Source organism: Ipomoea triloba, chromosome 11 (genome assembly GCF_003576645.1).
Source record: "Ipomoea triloba cultivar NCNSP0323 chromosome 11, ASM357664v1".
NCBI classification, from domain to species: domain Eukaryota; kingdom Viridiplantae; phylum Streptophyta; class Magnoliopsida; order Solanales; family Convolvulaceae; genus Ipomoea; species Ipomoea triloba.
In genome coordinates, this window is record NC_044926.1 from 43,265 (window position 1) to 61,334 (window position 18,070).

Below are 18,070 nucleotides of genomic sequence, written 5' to 3' on the forward strand. Positions count from 1 at the left end.
GAAAATGATTCCCACCAAGCGGGCCCCCATGGTTGTTGAGACAAGACATTCTCTGAATATCCGTCCCCCACTTGATAGTAGATTTGCTGTGAGGGAGAGAGGGAGGGAGGGACATGCAGCAGACTGTAGCTGTTGGTGTTATCAAGAGTGTTGACTGTTGACAACAAGGATACCATGGCTGCTTCTGTTGCGAACAACTTGAAGAGGAGGAGAAGGCTGGGAAATGAATTTTTGTGCTGTTTGGATATTGAAATTATTTCAAGAAGTTTATATATTTAGATCCTCATGCGTCACTGAGTCAATTAAGGAGGAGGAAGGAGGAGGCTGGGAAATTAATTTTTGTGTTGTTTGGATATTATTATTACACTATTTTGTATTTAGATCGTCTTGTGTGACTGAGTCAGTTGTTATTTGTGCTTTTGTTCATCATAGTTTATCATGGTGTTATTGGTGTCTTTATATTTATATTTAATAGTACAAAAATAAGTGAGTAAATATATCTAATACAGAGGGGAGTGCTAGGATGAATTTTTTGATTTGCGTGGCCCTGTGCTGGTAAATAAGTGAGGCTCTATCAAAGTATAAATAAATTGAGAATTGAAGAAAAGTAATTCGCGTGAATATTATGGAGTAGAATTTTTTTTTTAAAGGAAAAACTTAATTCATTGAATCAGCAGCAATGTAGTCACCAAGAAAAGGAGGAGGGAGGTCAAATCACTCCCCGCAACCTGACTCAGAATTGGCCTCTCTAGCAACAATATGAGCGACACAATTCGCAGATCGCTTAGCAAAACAGAATTTGACATCATTAATCATAGATGCCAACTCTTTAACATCATCCACTAACAATCCAAAAGCAGAATAAAAAGAATTACAAGACAAAGCATTAAATAATATTTGAGAGTCCGTTTCCACATCAACACTGCCCAGACCGGTATCTTTGAGCCAACTGAGAGCTTCCCGCATACTCAGAGCTTCAGCTTCCTTAACATCAAAGACCCCGCTCTTTTGCACATTCTTAGCTGCAAGAAACCTCCCATCATCATCCCGAAGCACCCAACCTAGCCCCATAGTATTAGAGCCAATATTGATAGAGGCATCCGTGTTTAGCTTCAGGCAACCTCGTAACGGCCTGCACCACCTATCATTACGACGACGATGCTCATGCCCAGTACTAACCGAATCATTTGCAGCCCGCCAATTAACCAACAAAGCCGACGCCCGTTGCAGTACCATGTTAAGATCGAAAAGGGCTCCATTCCAAACATTTTCGTTCCTACTGCACCACAAACCCCAACAGGTCATAACAAAGATGGCAAGTTTTTCATCACTAAGCAGTTTAAGACAATCAAAGAACCGATCAGTAATATAATTACATGTTAAATGGTCGATCATCAAGCCCAGCCTACGCCATGCATTCTTTACTTCAAAACAAGAGGCAAACAAATGGCATGCACTTTCGCTCTCAGCCCTGCACATATTACACACCAATGAACAATCAACATGTCTAACCAATAAAGCATCTCGTGTCGGGAGGTAAGCAGAAACTAACTGCCAACAAAAAGTTTTAACCTTTGGCGGAATATGCAAAGACCAAATTTTATTCCATGGGCGGTCATCATTAAGCTGTGTAGTAAGGCGTCTGTAACAGGATTTAACGGTATAATCGCCTTTATGATCCCAATGCTATACCCACGAGTTAGGGGGTTTTCGTCTGCTAATAGGAATTTTCAAGATTAGTCTAGCATCTCGGGCATTAAACACACCATGTATACAGTCCACATCCCATAACGTACCTTCACCATTCATGAGAGAAGCTACCGGCGCATTAGATATGGACTCATGCAGAACTGTCTGGATATGAGGTGTTTCATCGTCTGGTAGCCATGCATCTAGCCCAATCCTCGTAGACAGACCGTCACCGATACTACGTCGACACCCCTGGCGAAGAACATCTTGAACGGCCAACATTCCACGCCATATATATGAAGGGTTGCTACCCTCTTTCGCATCAAAATAGGATGAGCTCGGATAGTAGCGTGACTTATATACTTGTGCCACCAATGAAGTAGGATTTGTAATAAGCCTCCACGCTTGTTTACCTAGCAATCGCATATGCCGGCATGGCTTGTAAAACATTCTTCAATAGGACTTCCTGACCAGCCCGTGATAGAAATCTAGCATTCCAGCTTCTGATACGAGTCAGGATCCGATCTTTAATAAAGGCGAGAATTTCCTTTTTACGTCGGCTAACCAAAGAAGGGAGTCCCAAATACTTCCCTGAAGTACTGCCCTCCACCACTCCTAAAGTGTGTATCACAGTAGTTCTGTCAACAGGAGTCACATTAGAACTAAAGCACACAACTGACTTATCATAATTTATTCTTTGGCCTGAAGCTGCAACATACGAATCAAGGAGTGTTCTCATAACCATGCTCTCCTGCGAATTAGCTCGGTGAAAAAGGAAACAATCATCCGCGAAAAGCAGATGAGAGATTGGTGGCGCACCCCGTGCGACACAAATCCCATGTAAATGGCCTCTTGACATCTGCTTCTCAATTAGAATACTCAACCCCTCGGCCACAATTAAGAACAAATAAGGTGAAAGTGGATCACCTTGTCGGAGGCCCCTCTCAGGAATAATTGGTCCTAATTGCCTTTGTTCATGAAGCACATGATAGCGAACAGACCTGACAGTCTCCATTAATATTACCACCCACCTACGTTCAAAACCCAGTTTAAGAAGCATCGCCTCCAGAAACTGCCATTCTACCCGATCGTAGGCCTTGCTCATATCCACCTTCAAATCCACCACCCCTTCCTTTCCTTGAGTTTTCCGCTTGAGATAGTGATGGGCTTCATACGCAAGCATAATGTTATCACTGATCAGTCGACCTGGCACAAAAGCACTCTGAGCTTTCGAAATAATTCAGTGCAATAAAGTCTTGAGCCTGTTAGCACACACCTTCGCCGCAATTTTATAGAGGACGTTGCATAAAGCTATGGGCCGCAAATCCATCATTGTTTCTAGGTTAGCTTTTTTTGGAATCAACACAATAAATGTGTCATTTGCTTTAACTGGCAGTTTAGTGGACTCAAGAAACATTCTGCAAAACCCGGTCACCTCCCCACCAACAATGTCCCAGTAATGTTGATAAAAACCCGGGCTCATTCCATCCGGTCCAGGAGACTTATCTGGGTGCATCTGAAACACTGCTTTACGGACCTCCTCAGAGCAAAGAGGCCTCAGTAACGCTGCATTATCCTGGGCAGTGATGTTTGGGCATACACCATTAATGATTTCTTGCATGTCACCTTGATCAGGTTTAAATAGGGCACTAAAATAGTCAACCATTACCATTCCCATCTCATCTTCTTCCTCCACCCATGCCCCTTCAGAATTTCTCAACCGGTGAAGCCTATTCCTGCGCCTTCTTGCTTTCAAGGAATTATGAAAAAACTTGCTATTCACATCCCCACCTTTGTACCAATGCTCCTTGGCTCTTTGCTTCCAGAAAGTATGTTGTTGTTCAAGGAGAAAAAGGAACTCCTTTTCAACACGTGCATAATCATTAAGGCCACTCTTATCACGACGTGCCCTTAACTGATCCATACTCCGTCGGCATTGATCAATCTTGCGTTGAAAATCCTTATTGTAGGTTTTTCCCCAACGCCAAATGTCCTAGCCACAATTCTCAACTCTAGTGAACACATCAAGACCCACAGTTCGTTCCCAAGATTGCATCACAATTTCACGGCATTTATCCTCCCGTAGCCACATGTTATCAAAGCAGAACCTTTTCCTTTTTATGGTATGGGCAAGCGATACCGAGGTCAATAATAGCGGAAGATGGTCGCTATATGGGCAAAGCATTGAAGTCGCACGAGCCCCATCAAACATAGTAACCCAGGATTCTGTAGTAAAAATTCTATCCAACTTCTCCTCCACCATATTAGGCGTGCCCCTAGAGCGTTCCCAAGTGAATTGGTGCCCTTCAAATGGGAACTCATGAATGCTACAGTCAGCTATTGTTTCTCTGAACCCTGCTAGCAACCATTCCGGGTGGGGGACCCGGCCACGTTTATCTGAGTGATGAAGTAAATCATTGAAGTCACCCATCACTACCCATGGCAAAGTACTTTGTGCAGCAAGCGTGCGTAGCATATTCCAGGAATCCCGTCGCCTTTGCCTCTCAGGAAAACCATAATACCCTGTGAACCGAAAACTTGGTCTACCAATATCCATGGCCAAAACGGCATCAATATGATTATTCGAGTAAGCCGTTATGTCCAAGTCAATAGAACTCATCCACAATAACGCCAATCCTCCCTTGTGTCCAACAACATCCACAACAAACATATTCTCATACCCAATCTGCACTTTTACCTCCTCCATTCTCGACTTATCAACAAAAGTTTCCATTAGAAAAACCACTCTTGGCCTCTTAGCACGGACAAGGTCCGCAAGTACTCGAACTGCCGTCGGGTTGCCAAGCCCCCGGCAATTCCATGATAAAAGACTCATAATCCTAGGCGGGCTTGCCCAACAAGACCCGCCTCCACCCCGTTTTTTGATATGGTAACCTCATAATCCATTGCTTTAGCCTCAGTAGCAAGTTCAGACACTTCATCACCAGTCCGTTTCCTTTTCTGATCAGACACAATCACAGTTGGAATACAATCAGCGGTGGTTTCAGGATAGGGAACCAAATCAATTGAAAAAGTAGCACTTTGCATAGGCTCCTTGCCTTTATCAATCTCATTACTTTGCTTAACCACCTCCTCAATTTCCATAATCGGAGACTTCCATTCTGCCGTTCAACTGTTATTTCCGGGGGCACCCAACGCTACCCAGTAGTGGGGGCATTACGCCTGGTTCCAGCACGGAGCCAAGCACCATAAGGCTTCTCCGCTTTTAAATCGACACCATGAAGAATTTTAGAACAAAACCTATCCCCATGACCAATCACACCACACAGAAAGCAAAAAGTAGGTAACCTTTCGTATCGGAAGTCGATAAAGGCCCAGGTACCATTCTCCCTCTTCAACTTCATCTGTTTCTTCAGAGGCTTAGTAATATCAATTGCCACTCGGACACGGTAAAACACTCTCATTGCTCCGTCAAAGTTACGCTCATCAGTACATACCAGCGTACCAAGGAATGATCCGATTGCAGAAACCACAGCCTCTGAACGAAAGCCAGCAGGTAGCGAGTGAATCTGAATCCAGAACTCCGAGTGTTGTAACACCATACGCTCTGGATCATCTCCTGGCACTACTCGCTGCATAATCAACAGACATTGTTCAAACGTCCAAGGGCCTTCAGATAAGACCCGCGTGATATCAGCCTCGTGGTAAAATCGAACCAGAAACCTGTGAGGTTGCAACTGTCGCATATTGACTCCCATAGCCGGTCTCCACACACCAGCCATTGTGTCCAGAAAGAAAGAGTATTTAACATGCTTCTCAGTGACTACCCGACAAACTGCATATAACCCATCTTCAGGCTCGGCCGAATCCGGCAAAACATTAGGAACCTGCATGGAGATGTCTTCATCATCCACATCGGCTAAGGTTAAGTTTGCACACATGCTCGAGATATCCGACGTCGACATCGCTGTCGGAAAAACAGATCGCGAACCAAAACAAACGGCGAAGGAAACGAAACCCTACAAAACCCTAGAAAACTCGCGAAGGCGGCGAGAGGAAAACTTCATACACGGAGTAGAATTTTTTTTTAATAATACGTAATAGAATTTAGATCAGTCATGAAAACCTAATTTTGAACCAATATAATCACGAATACATATACTAATTATTGGACCAAAATTGGATTAGAGGGCCCCTAAAATTTTGTGGTCCTGTGTTGTTGCCCATCTTGTACATCCTAAAATCTTACCCTTGGAATCCACCATCTAATGTGGTCATTGTAGTGGTAGATTATATTTTGGGGCCTTGTACTGTTGTCCATTTTAGACTTACATTAGATGTGGTCACTGTAGTGGTAGATTATTTAGATGGACCAAAAATAGAAATTATTATTGTCTTTTACTCCGTATATTGTTGCGGAGAAATGCCAACACGAACCAACTAACTGTAACACAATGTAGGCAAGGCAAGAAACAGAGCAGTTACTCCTCCGTACGGTCCTCTCCAATCGCCATGGCCTTCGGTTAAGCTAAACAAAGATAGTTACTAAGGTGAGATTGGAACCCGTTCCAAGAGCCAAGAGCAGACGGAATCCTCGCACTCAAAATATCATCTCTACTTCCGATGAGGAGGTTATTGCTTGCAACCCTAATTCTCCGATGACGATGTTGAAGAGGTACTCGCGCTTGCACTTCCAACATCATCGGAATTCCCGATCAGCTACTTAATTTCATTTCTAAATGAAATCCAGCAAAGCCGTTGCTTCATCGCGGGGTCAGAAACAATGCGTGGGCCAAAACGCTAAGGTCATACACATACACTGGGAAGATTACCAGCAAGAGCTGGCTCGCCTCTGCAGTCTCACCTCTGCCGTCAATGAAGCCAATCAGAAGAAGCAATTCTTTCGCGAAAAGCTCCAGTCCAGCATACAGGTAAGCCTTTTAAAAACAATATATGTATATATAATAATAAGCCTAAAAGTTTTTCACAGGCCTCGGCAGGCAGTGTGGAACATTATCTCCCTTTTATAGTTCCTCTGAGCGTCCAAACAACGATCGAAACAACTTTTTTTTTGGGTGATAAAAAAATGACCAAACAAATGAACAATTAGTGAAACTCCTCATAAATTGAGATATCATTGGATTTTATTGGTTCAAGTAAGCCATTTGCACAGTGAATTGTTCTTTACAGTCTGTTAAGGGAATCAGGAGTTTAAAAGAAGACTTGATAACAAAAAGCAATGTGATGTTAATATGTTATGCCTTTTATTGGAGCTGCCAGGACAGAAACTTAAGTACAATAAGAAATAGTTTCTCAAGCAAGGGGTGTTTTAGCTAGAATGCAATTGTGGGTGATGACTGAAAAAGTAATGTGATGTCAGATCATTCTTTTGACTCCACACCATCTATTGGCTTGACTTATCATCAAGGATAATTAAAGAAACCTTAATAAGAAGTTTGGCTTCTGTATCATGGTCTCCAGGTGGAAGAAGAGTCATTGAACCGTCGAAATGAGCTTGATGAGATGAGAGAAAAATTGGAATCTCGAAAGTTAGTAATGGGAAACATGTCAATGGATTCAAAGGTTTTGAAAGAGAAAGTCAAGAAGCGAGAGGAGCAACTTAGTAATGAGATCAGGTCTCTGTCGGTTGCCGGAAATGCTATTTCTTTAGCTCGCAATCACTTGCAGGTGTCATAACTTGTATATTTTTCAAGTTTTAAGTTTAACTTAATGCATTACTGGATCACTTCTTCCATGTTACACCTATTGTGATTTGGCACTAGTTATCTTCCTCATGATAAATGATAATTCAATATTGGAATATAGTACTCTTTTTACTAAGAAATCAATTTTTTAGCTATAAAGGAAAAAAAGGCTAACAAATATGTAGTATGTGACATTTTAATACTATGTTTTTATTTGAGATTTAGTCCCTTTGACTATAGCGAAATTACTGATTTGGTCCTCAACTTTGAAAATCTTACCCAATTTCGTCCCCCCGTTATCATCCTATGACTCAAATTGACGAAATTGGGTAAGATTTTCAAAGTTGAAGACTTAATTTGGTAAGGATGACAGTCGAGGACCAAATCGGTAATTTCGCTATAGTCAAGGGACCAAATTGGTCATTAACCCTTTTTATTTTCTTCTCCCTTGTTTGCCTGTGTCAAAATCTGCTAGCATTTTTAATGGGTCATGGAGGTCTATGTGACATTTTAATCTTTGTTTTTAAATGACTTCCCCCCCCCCTTTTTTGTTTTCATTTGGACAGAAAAGCTTTATATTTGGGTTGTCAGTAATTTAGGATCGGTATTTGCTTCTCTTATTCTTCCTTTAAGAAAGGTGAGACATTTTTTTTATACTTTGGTACAGGATGTGAGTAGATCACTTGCTGGGGGAACTGGTTATGGCTATCTCAAATACTTGAAGAGATTGCAGAGATTGCTGAGGTTGAGAGAACAGTATATGGTATCACAAGTTCAAGTGCTTTATCCTGTGAAGATAGCGATTGGTTATTCACCAGAACAAGAACTTGGATCATTTGCCGATGCTATCAAATCAGGTATTAAATCTTATCATAACCTACTGGTTATTGTCTGTTTGTTGGATGCTACATGTTTTGCCTGCTCTGTCTATTGGATGCTGCATGTTTTGCCTTCTCTGTCTATTGGATGCTGCATGTTTTTCCTGCTGTTTGTTTTAGTTCTGAATAATGTGGCTGTCATTACCTCATCTTGAAGTTTTAACTCCTCTATTTTTGCTTTTAAGGTAATTCTATCAGAGAGAAAGGTGTTGATCAAGGACCCCTAACAATTGCGGGTCTACATCTTACTATGGTTCCTTTTACAAAGATGGGTCTTTTCACTGATAAGAAGGCGGTTCAGAGGTCTGCAACTGCTCTAGGACATGTTGCACATGTATGTTCTTTCTCTTTCCTCATATTTAATAAATAGCTGTTTTTTTTTTCTTTTTTCTTTTGGCAAGAATCGGCTGTTTTGTTGTTTACTAAAAATGGTGGCCTGTTTGGATTTAACATCTTATAAAATCTTCCGACAACCAACCATAACCTTTTACTCCCTCCATCCCATTTTATGTTTGGTACGGTTAACGAGGTTTGACTGAAGTTATTTTTAATTTAATTTTTCATAATATTAAGTTTATTATTAGTGTAAAATTTATATATTTAGAAACTACATTAAAAGTACTATTAAACAAGAAAAATCAAACTTAAAAATAATTTTAAAATATTAAAGAAAATAAGTTAAGAAGAAAGAGTTAGTTTGACCAATGAATAATAAGCATGACAAGTAAATGAGACAGAGGTAGTACTTCTCTATCATAGTGAAGTTCTCTTTCTTTGATCTGTCTTATGTGTGCTTTTGCGCTGTATTTCTTGTGCCATAGTACTTATTGATTTTGTTGAATGATCTTATCACAGGCTGTTTTACTTATTGCTTCCTATTTACAAGTTCCTCTTCGCTATCCTTTGCGGTTAGGAGGTTCTCGATCATATATTCGTGATTATGCACCTTCGGTTGAGCCTTCATCATCTGATATGGCATCAAATTCATCAGTCACCTCAAATTCAAATCAGATGGAATTTCCTCTGTTTTTAGAAGGGCAAGATTCAACAAGAGCAGCTTATGCTGTGTTCTTGCTAAATAAGGTTAACTTCTTCTTCATGTACTTGTGTTTTCTTTATGTCTAACTGCTTATGAAGAAGTCTAGAAAAGTAAATTTGAAGCGTATGCCTTTTTATTGGGTGAGAGAGCTAATAGCATGCCCCTTGGAGTTGTGTAGCTATATAATAGTTTGTGATTGTTGTTGAAACCTACAAAAGTGTGAAATTTTCATTTTGCTCAACTTATAAAGAAGTTTGCTTTTGGATATGTGGTGTGATAGACGGAATGAGTAATATACTTGCTGAGTAGTATCTTTTAGCCTGACTGTTATCTTCTGATAGCACTTAAAAAAGGTGTCTTATTGTAGTACGACTTGAAATTATTTGACATTTTTGTTTTTGTCCGGATTGTAGGATCTAGAGCAGCTGTTGAATTATATTGGCGTGACAAGTTTAGGGCCACGTCATGTACTTGCGAATTTAAAAGAACTTGTGAGGACCATTATGTCTCCCAAGTACATAGATACATGAGGGAGGAGTGATTCCAGGATTAATTGTAGAAGTCTGAATATGTTGATGTATTTTGAATCGGTATAGATGCCAATTTTCAAAGGAATGGACCTTTCTTTCCCTGAGTTGTTACATGTAACCAGACAGATTTATTACTGGTTTTTATTGCAGTAACCCACTTGAGTATAGTGTGACTTGTGTTCACAAGAGGCTGTTGTTCTCTAAGGGTAGTGTGTGGGTAAAGACCAAAGAGCAGGATTCAAGTCAAACACTAGTCATGTAAAAGCTAAGCCCAATTGAAATAAGATCCAAAGGGATTGACAAGAAGTAAACATGTAAGCAATAAAACAACAAATATAAAAAAGTAAATAAAGGAGGAAAGGATTTGGAATTGGTTGAATCTTGACAAGATGCTAACAGGTGGGATATGCATCAATAACAATTCTCATAGTCATAATTCATAACAAACTTGAATTTCATTTTCATGATGGTTTAAACCTTACTAGGGACAAATATTAAACGTATAGCATATAAGGTCCCTCTTGTTCTTCTATTCTCAGAGTAAAACCAAGAGGGTGTGTAGTGTGGGTGTGTGGCTAGAGTGTGTTCTATTTTCATAACAACAACACATCCAAAATTTCACAGTAAATATTTTTCAATCCCTTAGCTTCTCATGACTTCCGAACCATGACTCTTGTACATTTAGATGGCTTCAAAACTCATTCAGAGAGACTTGACACCCTTTTTTTATTATTATGTCTCTAACATCAATATCAAAATCTATGAACTTTTATCGTAGTTGTCATTATTACTAGTCCAGAATGATGATTATTCTCAAATTTTTCCTGAACACAGAATCTAATATCACACAACTTCTAACTCACAGATTATTTAGATTGGCCCACCTTCACAGTTATCAATCATTATATCGTGGACCACGGTGCACGTAGTAATGTGCACCCTGGTCCAAAACGACGTCATTTTGATGTTAGTGGGCGCGGACACAAATGACTCCAGGGAATTCATTATTTATAATACACATAATCATTATCTAGAATACACATAACGTTTGCCTAAAATACACAGAATGTTTGTTTAGAATACACAGAAACTCATCCTCCTAACATTCGAATGCACAAACACATCACAACCTGTGTTAGTAACATGAATACACAGAATATTGACGCCAAATACACAGAACTCATCCTCCTAAACATTCGAATGCACAAACACATCACAACATGTGTTACTAACATGAATACACAGAACGGTTGCCTAGAATACACAGAATGATTGCCTGTAATACACAGAGTGACAGAACGATTACCTAGAAACACAGAATATTAACATAAATACATAGACCGGCTGAAACGGGAAACGTGATTTCCAAAAAAAATAGCGGTTAGTTTACAATGCTCAAAACGACGTCGTTTACGTACATAGTGCACATTGCTATTTGCACCGTCGTGCACGGTATAATTTGTCCACAATTATGCCATGGACCTGAGTCCACCTTACAAGGTGAACCCAAGTCAAAATACACAATTTATATACTGAATTTCACAATTTACATTTTGAATGTTCAAAGTATGTAAATTGTAAATATTTATTATATAAATTGTGTATTTTTAGAGCCGAGTCTACCTTGTAAGGTGGACCCGTGTCCACAGAATAATTTGCCAATAATAATGGGTTGGGCCTTGACTGACCTATTTACTCGGGCTAAGTGTTTGGTTAGGCCCAGTCGTACAGGGAGGTTCCTAAGATCTGGATTCATTCAGCTCCCCTCCCCTTAGTCATCGCATTCCTCCAGAATCGACTCGCAGAGAGACAGAGAGAGAAGAAGAAGAAGAATCGAAGATGATATACAGAAAGTGGAGTCTGCTAACTGGACCAACGGCCATCGTCGGCGCGGTCGTCGGCGCCGTCGTCGTCGCACACCTTATCTTCTCCCAAAGTGTAACTCCCTTTTTATCGATTCCCCAGTTTTCTTATTCCTCGTATTGATTTACGGTATTCAAAATACATGCTTATGTGTATGATGATATCAATCTCATGTAAGTTCTTATTTCGTTTTGATGGATCGCCGATATATAGCAAGGATTGTGACTTTTTCTCTTCATCTTGTCTGAAATTCCAGTTTTATTTGACTGCTTTGGAGTTTGGGCTTGATTTGTGTTTGCTTCTGTAATTATTTAATACTTTTGCCTACTTTAATTGATTAATCCATTTACCGGCAAAAGGTTGGGCACATGTTAAACCAGTAGCCATTTTCTTTCCTTAATTGCGGCCTTAATTCATAGAAATTGTTTGATAATGTTCTGTTGTTTCCCTGTGAGCTGTATGTCGAACTCAATGTTGTTTCTGGTCCTATTCTTCCCGTTTTGGTGATGGTGGAGGGAAGGCATATTTGATAGGATGGAGTGATTATATTTTCCCTAATGTTCTTTTTCATTTAAATATCCCATTAGTTTTTATTAGGATTGCTCAGGAAAAGTGGCTCTCTCTCTCTCTGTCTTTACTCAGTACTGCAAATGAGTACCCATTACTTTCAATTCTTGATAATTTAGTTGTCTTGCAGAGTTGTTTTTTTCCAGTTATTCATTCTTCATAGCCATCTCAATCTTTAGATTAATTTGGGAAAAGAACCATCTATGTATTCATTATTGCCCATAAGCTGCCTGCATTTTGGAGCTTGGTCCTACCTATTGTGGAATGGTATCACCAGGGTTTAAAGATAGATAGTTACATATATTCAGCCTTGATAATTGCTATTGGGACATACTGGCATAGATAGGGTCATTATTTCATCTTTGTGGATACATTGCTTGTTGCATGTTTTGCTTATCTCTATTTAGTGTGTGCAACATAAACTAATGTTCATTTGCTGGCCAAATTTACAGGATCCAGCCCTTAAGCCGAAGCCAAGAAACTCAGAGACACTGGCTTCAAGCAAGTAGGAAAAGAAAGTAGTAGGGGATTTGGTTGGTGGCTTTATTTGATGATCTGATCTTCAACTTGATTGAAGGTTTCTCCATGTTGTATTTTGTGTTAGTCCAAGCCTTTGGATTTGAGTTGGGCTCAATGATCATTTCTCTCAATAAGATATAATTCAAATGAATTGATGACTTGATAATGCCTGCTTTTGCTTAGGGTGATGTTCTTCAGTTTATTGTAATACTTGGTGGCTCTATTAATAAAACGGACGGGATTGCTTGGGGTTTATATCCCTCTTATTCCTATTATTATAGATAAATAAATTCACATATTTTTCTGAAGCTTTCTCTCCCCATTTCTTAAACCATAAATAATATTCTTCAATTTACCCTCTATACCTTACTTGACTTGTTCGGTTGTTCCCACACGATGACCTTTTTGGGTTTATGAAAACCCACAAATTATACTTGATGCCTTTGCAACATGTTTTAAAGATGTTAATTTCCCATAATCACAATCATTTTCCATTACAGAGTACTTCCTATAGAGAACAATTACACAATCCTGACAAATGAACTACAACACAATCCAAACTAAAAATCTACACACTTGCCAGTTATAGTTAGCACCATTTTACACTCATTGATTGCTGCAACAGTTACTAGGACAGACAAATTTGTAACTTTACATAATGCAACGCAATCTTGCAATGGTCGGTCCGGTCCTGTCAACCCGTTGCATACTTCTGGGTCCAGCTCCTGGCAGTTGCTTCATACTTTGCTCTATCTGTCTTGTACATGTGGGCAATCTCCGGGACCAATGGATCATCAGGGTTTGCATCTGTTAAGAGCGAACAGATCGAAAGCAACACCTGAAAGAAATGTAAAGAACCTTTCTCACCTTAAGAAACGGGATTCAGGAATTTATCATGTACTGTAAATAATAGCAAAGATTAACAAACTTGAATTTGTCAAGAATCAAACACACCAAAAGTGAATAATAAATGATTCAAACCAGAACCAGTGATTATTTTATTAGGCTGTGGGTCCAAGTCTGCAAGATGCAAAACCCTTGATGCTATAGTGCTGTTTCAAACAAGATTACTATTGGAAAAACCTTGATTCTACTCTTTAAGTGCTCTTTCAGATCATTCAATTACACTTGATTAGTGCCTATGATGAGATAGAGAAGCATAAAAAGGGAGAAGATGAACTGAAAAAAAGAGGAGCCATTGACTGGAGGAAGACACCAAAAAGCTAATAAAAAGGTTTAGGGGGTGCTCATTTTTCTTTTTAAATTGTTATTATCAATAAGTTATGGAGCTGATTTCAGACGCGGGAAATTTAATTTCAATTGCCATGATGTGTTGCAATAATTCTTGGCAACATAGTAAGCAAACTGCAATCTCAAAACCTTGGAAATAGTTAGCGCAGGGCTCCATTGCTCCTTCAAGATATCGAGGCAAATGCTACCATTGCTGTTAATGTTAGGGTGGAATACCTTTGTCCTAAAAGCAACCTGAAGCAAATGTAACATTACATTTACGAATATATAATTGAAATCTGCAAGAAGCACCAAAATATATAAACTAATAAAAGTGCAATTTTTATTAGGAAAAAGAAGGGCCAGGCACTCATCTTCTAAGTAACAATACATCACACATTCAGAGCATTCCAATTCCAAGTAACAACAAACATCTTATAGTATATTTTGATTTCACATTGATGGAAATTTGATCTCAGAGACACTTTCATGCTTGAGTTTCCTCCAAGGAACTACCAAAGACATTCTACCCCTTTCCATTGCAACAAACATCTGATAGTCCATTTTTCCTATGCCCATGGTGGGGAAGGCAGATTAAACGGGTTTCACATGGATAATGATCTAAAAAATCCTTTTTAATTTATTTTATTTTCCTTATCCCTGTTCCTTAAGTAACTCATTCATACATCAGGTGGGGATACGAGCAGGCAGCAATAAGAACAACCACTGTACAGTTTCACTGCTAAGAAATAGGAACAATTAGGCCATGGCAATAACAATACAAAGCCAGAGGGTCTCACCAGGCATGGTAGTTTTTCAAACTGACACATAACCACAGAGTGAATTTGGTAGTTTTTAAAATAGCAAAGCAAACAAACAAGGAGATCACTCCAAGAGAATGGTAATGCAAAACAGCAGAGACCAAAAGTTGTTACCTTTGGAGGTTTAAATGGATAATCAGGGGGGAAATGAATAGTAACCAGAAACAACCCCCCTGCATATGGACTATCTGGGGGACCCATTATAGTTGCTTGCCAGTGAAACATGTCCTCGCCAACAGGTCCTGTTCAACAGATAACAGAAATTGAAGATGTTATCATCTTCTCTTCTTAAAGAAGGTAAGTTCAACATATATTAGCAATCCTCTAGATTAAAGCATTCTGCACAACATATATTAGCAATCCTCCAAAAATCAATTCATGCAAGGAAGCACGAAAGCTAAAATTAAACATTACATTTTTAGCGAAACGCATAGACGAATAGGAGCATACCAGCGCTACAAGAGGTAGGAGGATCTTTCTGAAGATCCTTGAGCTCCTTCAAGATCCGTTTCGAAGCCATCGTTCAAAACGCTCCTGGGAATCCAAGAGATCAGCTCCGATCTGAAGGTTATATAAATACATGACCAAAATGAAAACCTAGATCAGATAACATCGAAAAAAAATCAAACAATTCGAACTAACACAAGAATATCTAAGACCTACATACACAGACCAACCTGACGATAGATTCGAGACCAAAAAAAATGGAATGATTCACTGCGTTGTTGTTTCCTCTTCCTCTTTGACTGGCCTGGCAGCTGGCCATTAATATCTTTTTTTATTATCTTTTATACCCATTCATTTTTTTTGTGTAACGAGAGAAAGGATATCACAATCATCCAACACTAAATAAATCATGACCTTTAATTTAGTATAATAATTGCAGGCTAGGTTGTCATTGTTGCATCAGTTATAGGAGCTAGCTAGCACCAATTAAGGACTTAGTGCTATCGACCTATTCAATTTTTTCCACCTTATATAGTGAAAGTTTATATATTATATATGTATGCATTTATAAAGCAAATTTGTGTTTATAATTAAATTTATGTTTATATATATATATATATGCTCGATAGGATAAAGATGTCATGTACATTTTAATGCATATATATATATATATAATATATATATATATATATATATATTGTTAACATTTAATATAAATAATGGATGGGAGGTGTGAGGTTTTCAAACTAGTTGACAATATGTAATGTGACTGAACAAGCAGCTAATAATCAATCCAAAACTCATATTGTATGCGACATTTCACTTGTCAAAGCAACATAAATAAATAAATTTATAAAATTAATTAATACTAACCACTGCACACTTATTTCTGAATGTGAAGAAAAAAAAACCACCCAAATCTAAATGAATTGAATATGAGAAAACTAACATAATTGATTTTCAAGCTAGCTAATTAAGGGACGTAGCTATCTTCAAGAACTGGTTCAGTTCTGATTCTTGTTGCATAAGGCATTCTACTCCTCCCTATCCACATCGTATCTAAAGCCTCACTCTTTTCACTCTGTTTCTCCATTCTCCCAACTCTTTTCTGCTTCACTACTCTATACATCATAATCCCCACAAAAATCAATCCCATTACTCCAACCCCAAATCCTACCGCCCACCATTTCCAAGCTTTCTCCTCCTCCGGAGTTGGAATCACAAGGGTGAAATGCCCTTGTCCCCGCGCAACACACAACCCATCCACCGTCACATTGCTGAATTCTATTGTACCGCCATTTATCCCAAAACGAACACATTTCATGTTCGGCAAAGATATATTATTGGGGAAATGGACTAGAATCGGATCCTTCCTTAATCTAAAATCCTCTATCCTTCTCAGACTTGATGAATTAGCCATGTCTGCATCGTAGCCTAGCAAGCCTACCACGGGAGCAACAAGAGTGTGGTTGGAGACGCTGTAGTAGGAAGACGACCAGTTTCCAAGATTGGGAAACACTATATGCATTCTCCTCGTGAAGGGAACCGGCAATATATTGGGAGGAATACGGAAGAGGCTAAAGTTAGCCCCTCTTTTCCAAAGACTACCAGTTCTAAACCGAACAACAGAAGCTTCCATGCCAGAAAAGTTAGCCGGAAGAACAACATCATACAATCTACCTGTGCGCCTATTAGATGCGTTCTTAAGTGCATGCTGCCCAACAAATGAATCCAATGTCTGACGATCAAACGTTCCTTGTACAAGTAAAGATGATGGCCACAAGAACATGCAGGATATAACCAATTGGATGATGCGCCGCCCCACGTTTCCTGCATAATTCCCCATTTATGAATGGGAATATTATCTTCAACAATCCTACGTCTATAACTAATTGCGTATCTACCGTGCCTGTTAAGATTATTAAGAAAAAGATGAGGGATTTGTACTCATCCAAATGTAACAATACTCAAAACATGTTATGAATGCAGGGCCGGCCTTTAGATTATAGTACACTTGGAGTCTGATCTATAGGTTTGGTTTAAATACCCAAAATGACTTAAATATTTCACAAAAAAATCCTCCTTTTCTGGATTATGATTAATTAAACATAAATACACACTTGTGCATGGGCTTATTGTTAAAATCATCGTTTTTCCTAGTTATTCATACACTAAAATAATTTAATTTATCTAAATTTTAAAAGTATAACTAAATAGTAAAATTTCAAAGATTGAAGGATTGTTTGTTTACTTTTATTGAAAGTGATGGTATTTAATTCCAAAGTATTGATAAAGAAAATTATATTACGTTTTTGAATCACCAAAAACACTAGTTATACCATGGACTTGGTCCACAGAATAATTTGCCCACAAAAATGCATCATAGACAATTGTAAAGTGAAGGAGAATCTAATTGGTAGCCACGCAATTCACATAAAATTCAACACAACACTTCTTACAAATAATGTATTTTTAGTATATAAAAAAAATACATAGTATATATTACATTCATGATCCACACAATAATCTGCGATGCTCACTTGCCATCATTATTTTTTTTTTAAATTTGCGAGGGCGAGTTGATGTTGATGCTCACAAGTAAAAAACGACTTCTGATTACGCGGTGTTTAATTACATTTACATCTATCCCATCCAATTGAATCCGGAGAGAAGAGTAAACACTCTGGCCGGGACAAAAGGAAATGTCCGAAAATCTGTCTAATCTAATCTATAGCTGTTAGTGTTGTCGCCATCCTATCCATAACCTGAAGCCATGGGAAAACAAGTTCTGAAAAAAAAAAAAAAAAAAAAAAAAAAAAAA

At 38.7% G+C, this 18,070-nt stretch overlaps 6 protein-coding genes across 7 annotated transcripts in view; 1 reads left to right on the forward strand and 5 right to left on the reverse strand.

Moving 5' to 3' along the window:
* Nucleotides 1-3,682: 3,682 nt before the first annotated feature.
* LOC115996872 lies at nt 3,683-4,525 on the reverse strand. Its single transcript, XM_031236311.1, has one exon. The coding sequence runs from the start codon at nt 4,523-4,525 to the stop codon at nt 3,683-3,685; it is 843 nt and encodes a 280-aa protein (XP_031092171.1).
* A 322-nt stretch (nt 4,526-4,847) lies between these two features.
* Nucleotides 4,848-5,615, reverse strand: LOC115996873. The gene has a single exon (XM_031236312.1). The coding sequence runs from the start codon at nt 5,613-5,615 to the stop codon at nt 4,848-4,850; it is 768 nt and encodes a 255-aa protein (XP_031092172.1).
* A 449-nt stretch (nt 5,616-6,064) lies between these two features.
* Nucleotides 6,065-9,982, forward strand: LOC115995712 (UV radiation resistance-associated protein-like). The gene is made up of 7 exons (XM_031234819.1): nt 6,065-6,325; nt 6,401-6,581; nt 7,132-7,338; nt 8,023-8,212; nt 8,419-8,567; nt 9,089-9,316; nt 9,686-9,982. Exons 1-7 carry the CDS (start codon nt 6,309-6,311, stop codon nt 9,800-9,802), a joined length of 1,089 nt encoding a protein of 362 aa, XP_031090679.1. The 5' UTR covers nt 6,065-6,308; the 3' UTR covers nt 9,803-9,982.
* A 3,220-nt stretch (nt 9,983-13,202) lies between these two features.
* On the reverse strand, nt 13,203-15,639 carry LOC115997359 (ubiquitin-conjugating enzyme E2 28-like). Its single transcript, XM_031236901.1, has 5 exons — nt 15,480-15,639; nt 15,253-15,363; nt 14,917-15,044; nt 14,132-14,236; nt 13,203-13,589 (listed from the first exon to the last, which is right to left on the reverse strand). Exons 2-5 carry the CDS (start codon nt 15,320-15,322, stop codon nt 13,446-13,448), a joined length of 447 nt encoding a protein of 148 aa, XP_031092761.1. The 5' UTR covers nt 15,323-15,363; nt 15,480-15,639; the 3' UTR covers nt 13,203-13,445.
* Nucleotides 15,640-16,142: 503 nt separating this feature from the next.
* On the reverse strand, nt 16,143-17,095 carry LOC115996874. Its single transcript, XM_031236313.1, has one exon. The coding sequence runs from the start codon at nt 17,093-17,095 to the stop codon at nt 16,223-16,225; it is 873 nt and encodes a 290-aa protein (XP_031092173.1). The 3' UTR covers nt 16,143-16,222.
* A 737-nt stretch (nt 17,096-17,832) lies between these two features.
* LOC115997069 (BTB/POZ domain-containing protein POB1-like) overlaps nt 17,833-18,070 on the reverse strand; it is a 4,686-nt gene continuing 4,448 nt past the window's right edge. The window contains exon 7 of one of the 2 annotated variants that reach the window (XM_031236537.1): nt 17,833-18,058. The gene's annotated coding sequence lies outside the window, so the exon portion shown is untranslated. The remainder of the gene's footprint in view (nt 18,059-18,070) is intronic. The other variant, XM_031236536.1, reaches the window with a different exon arrangement.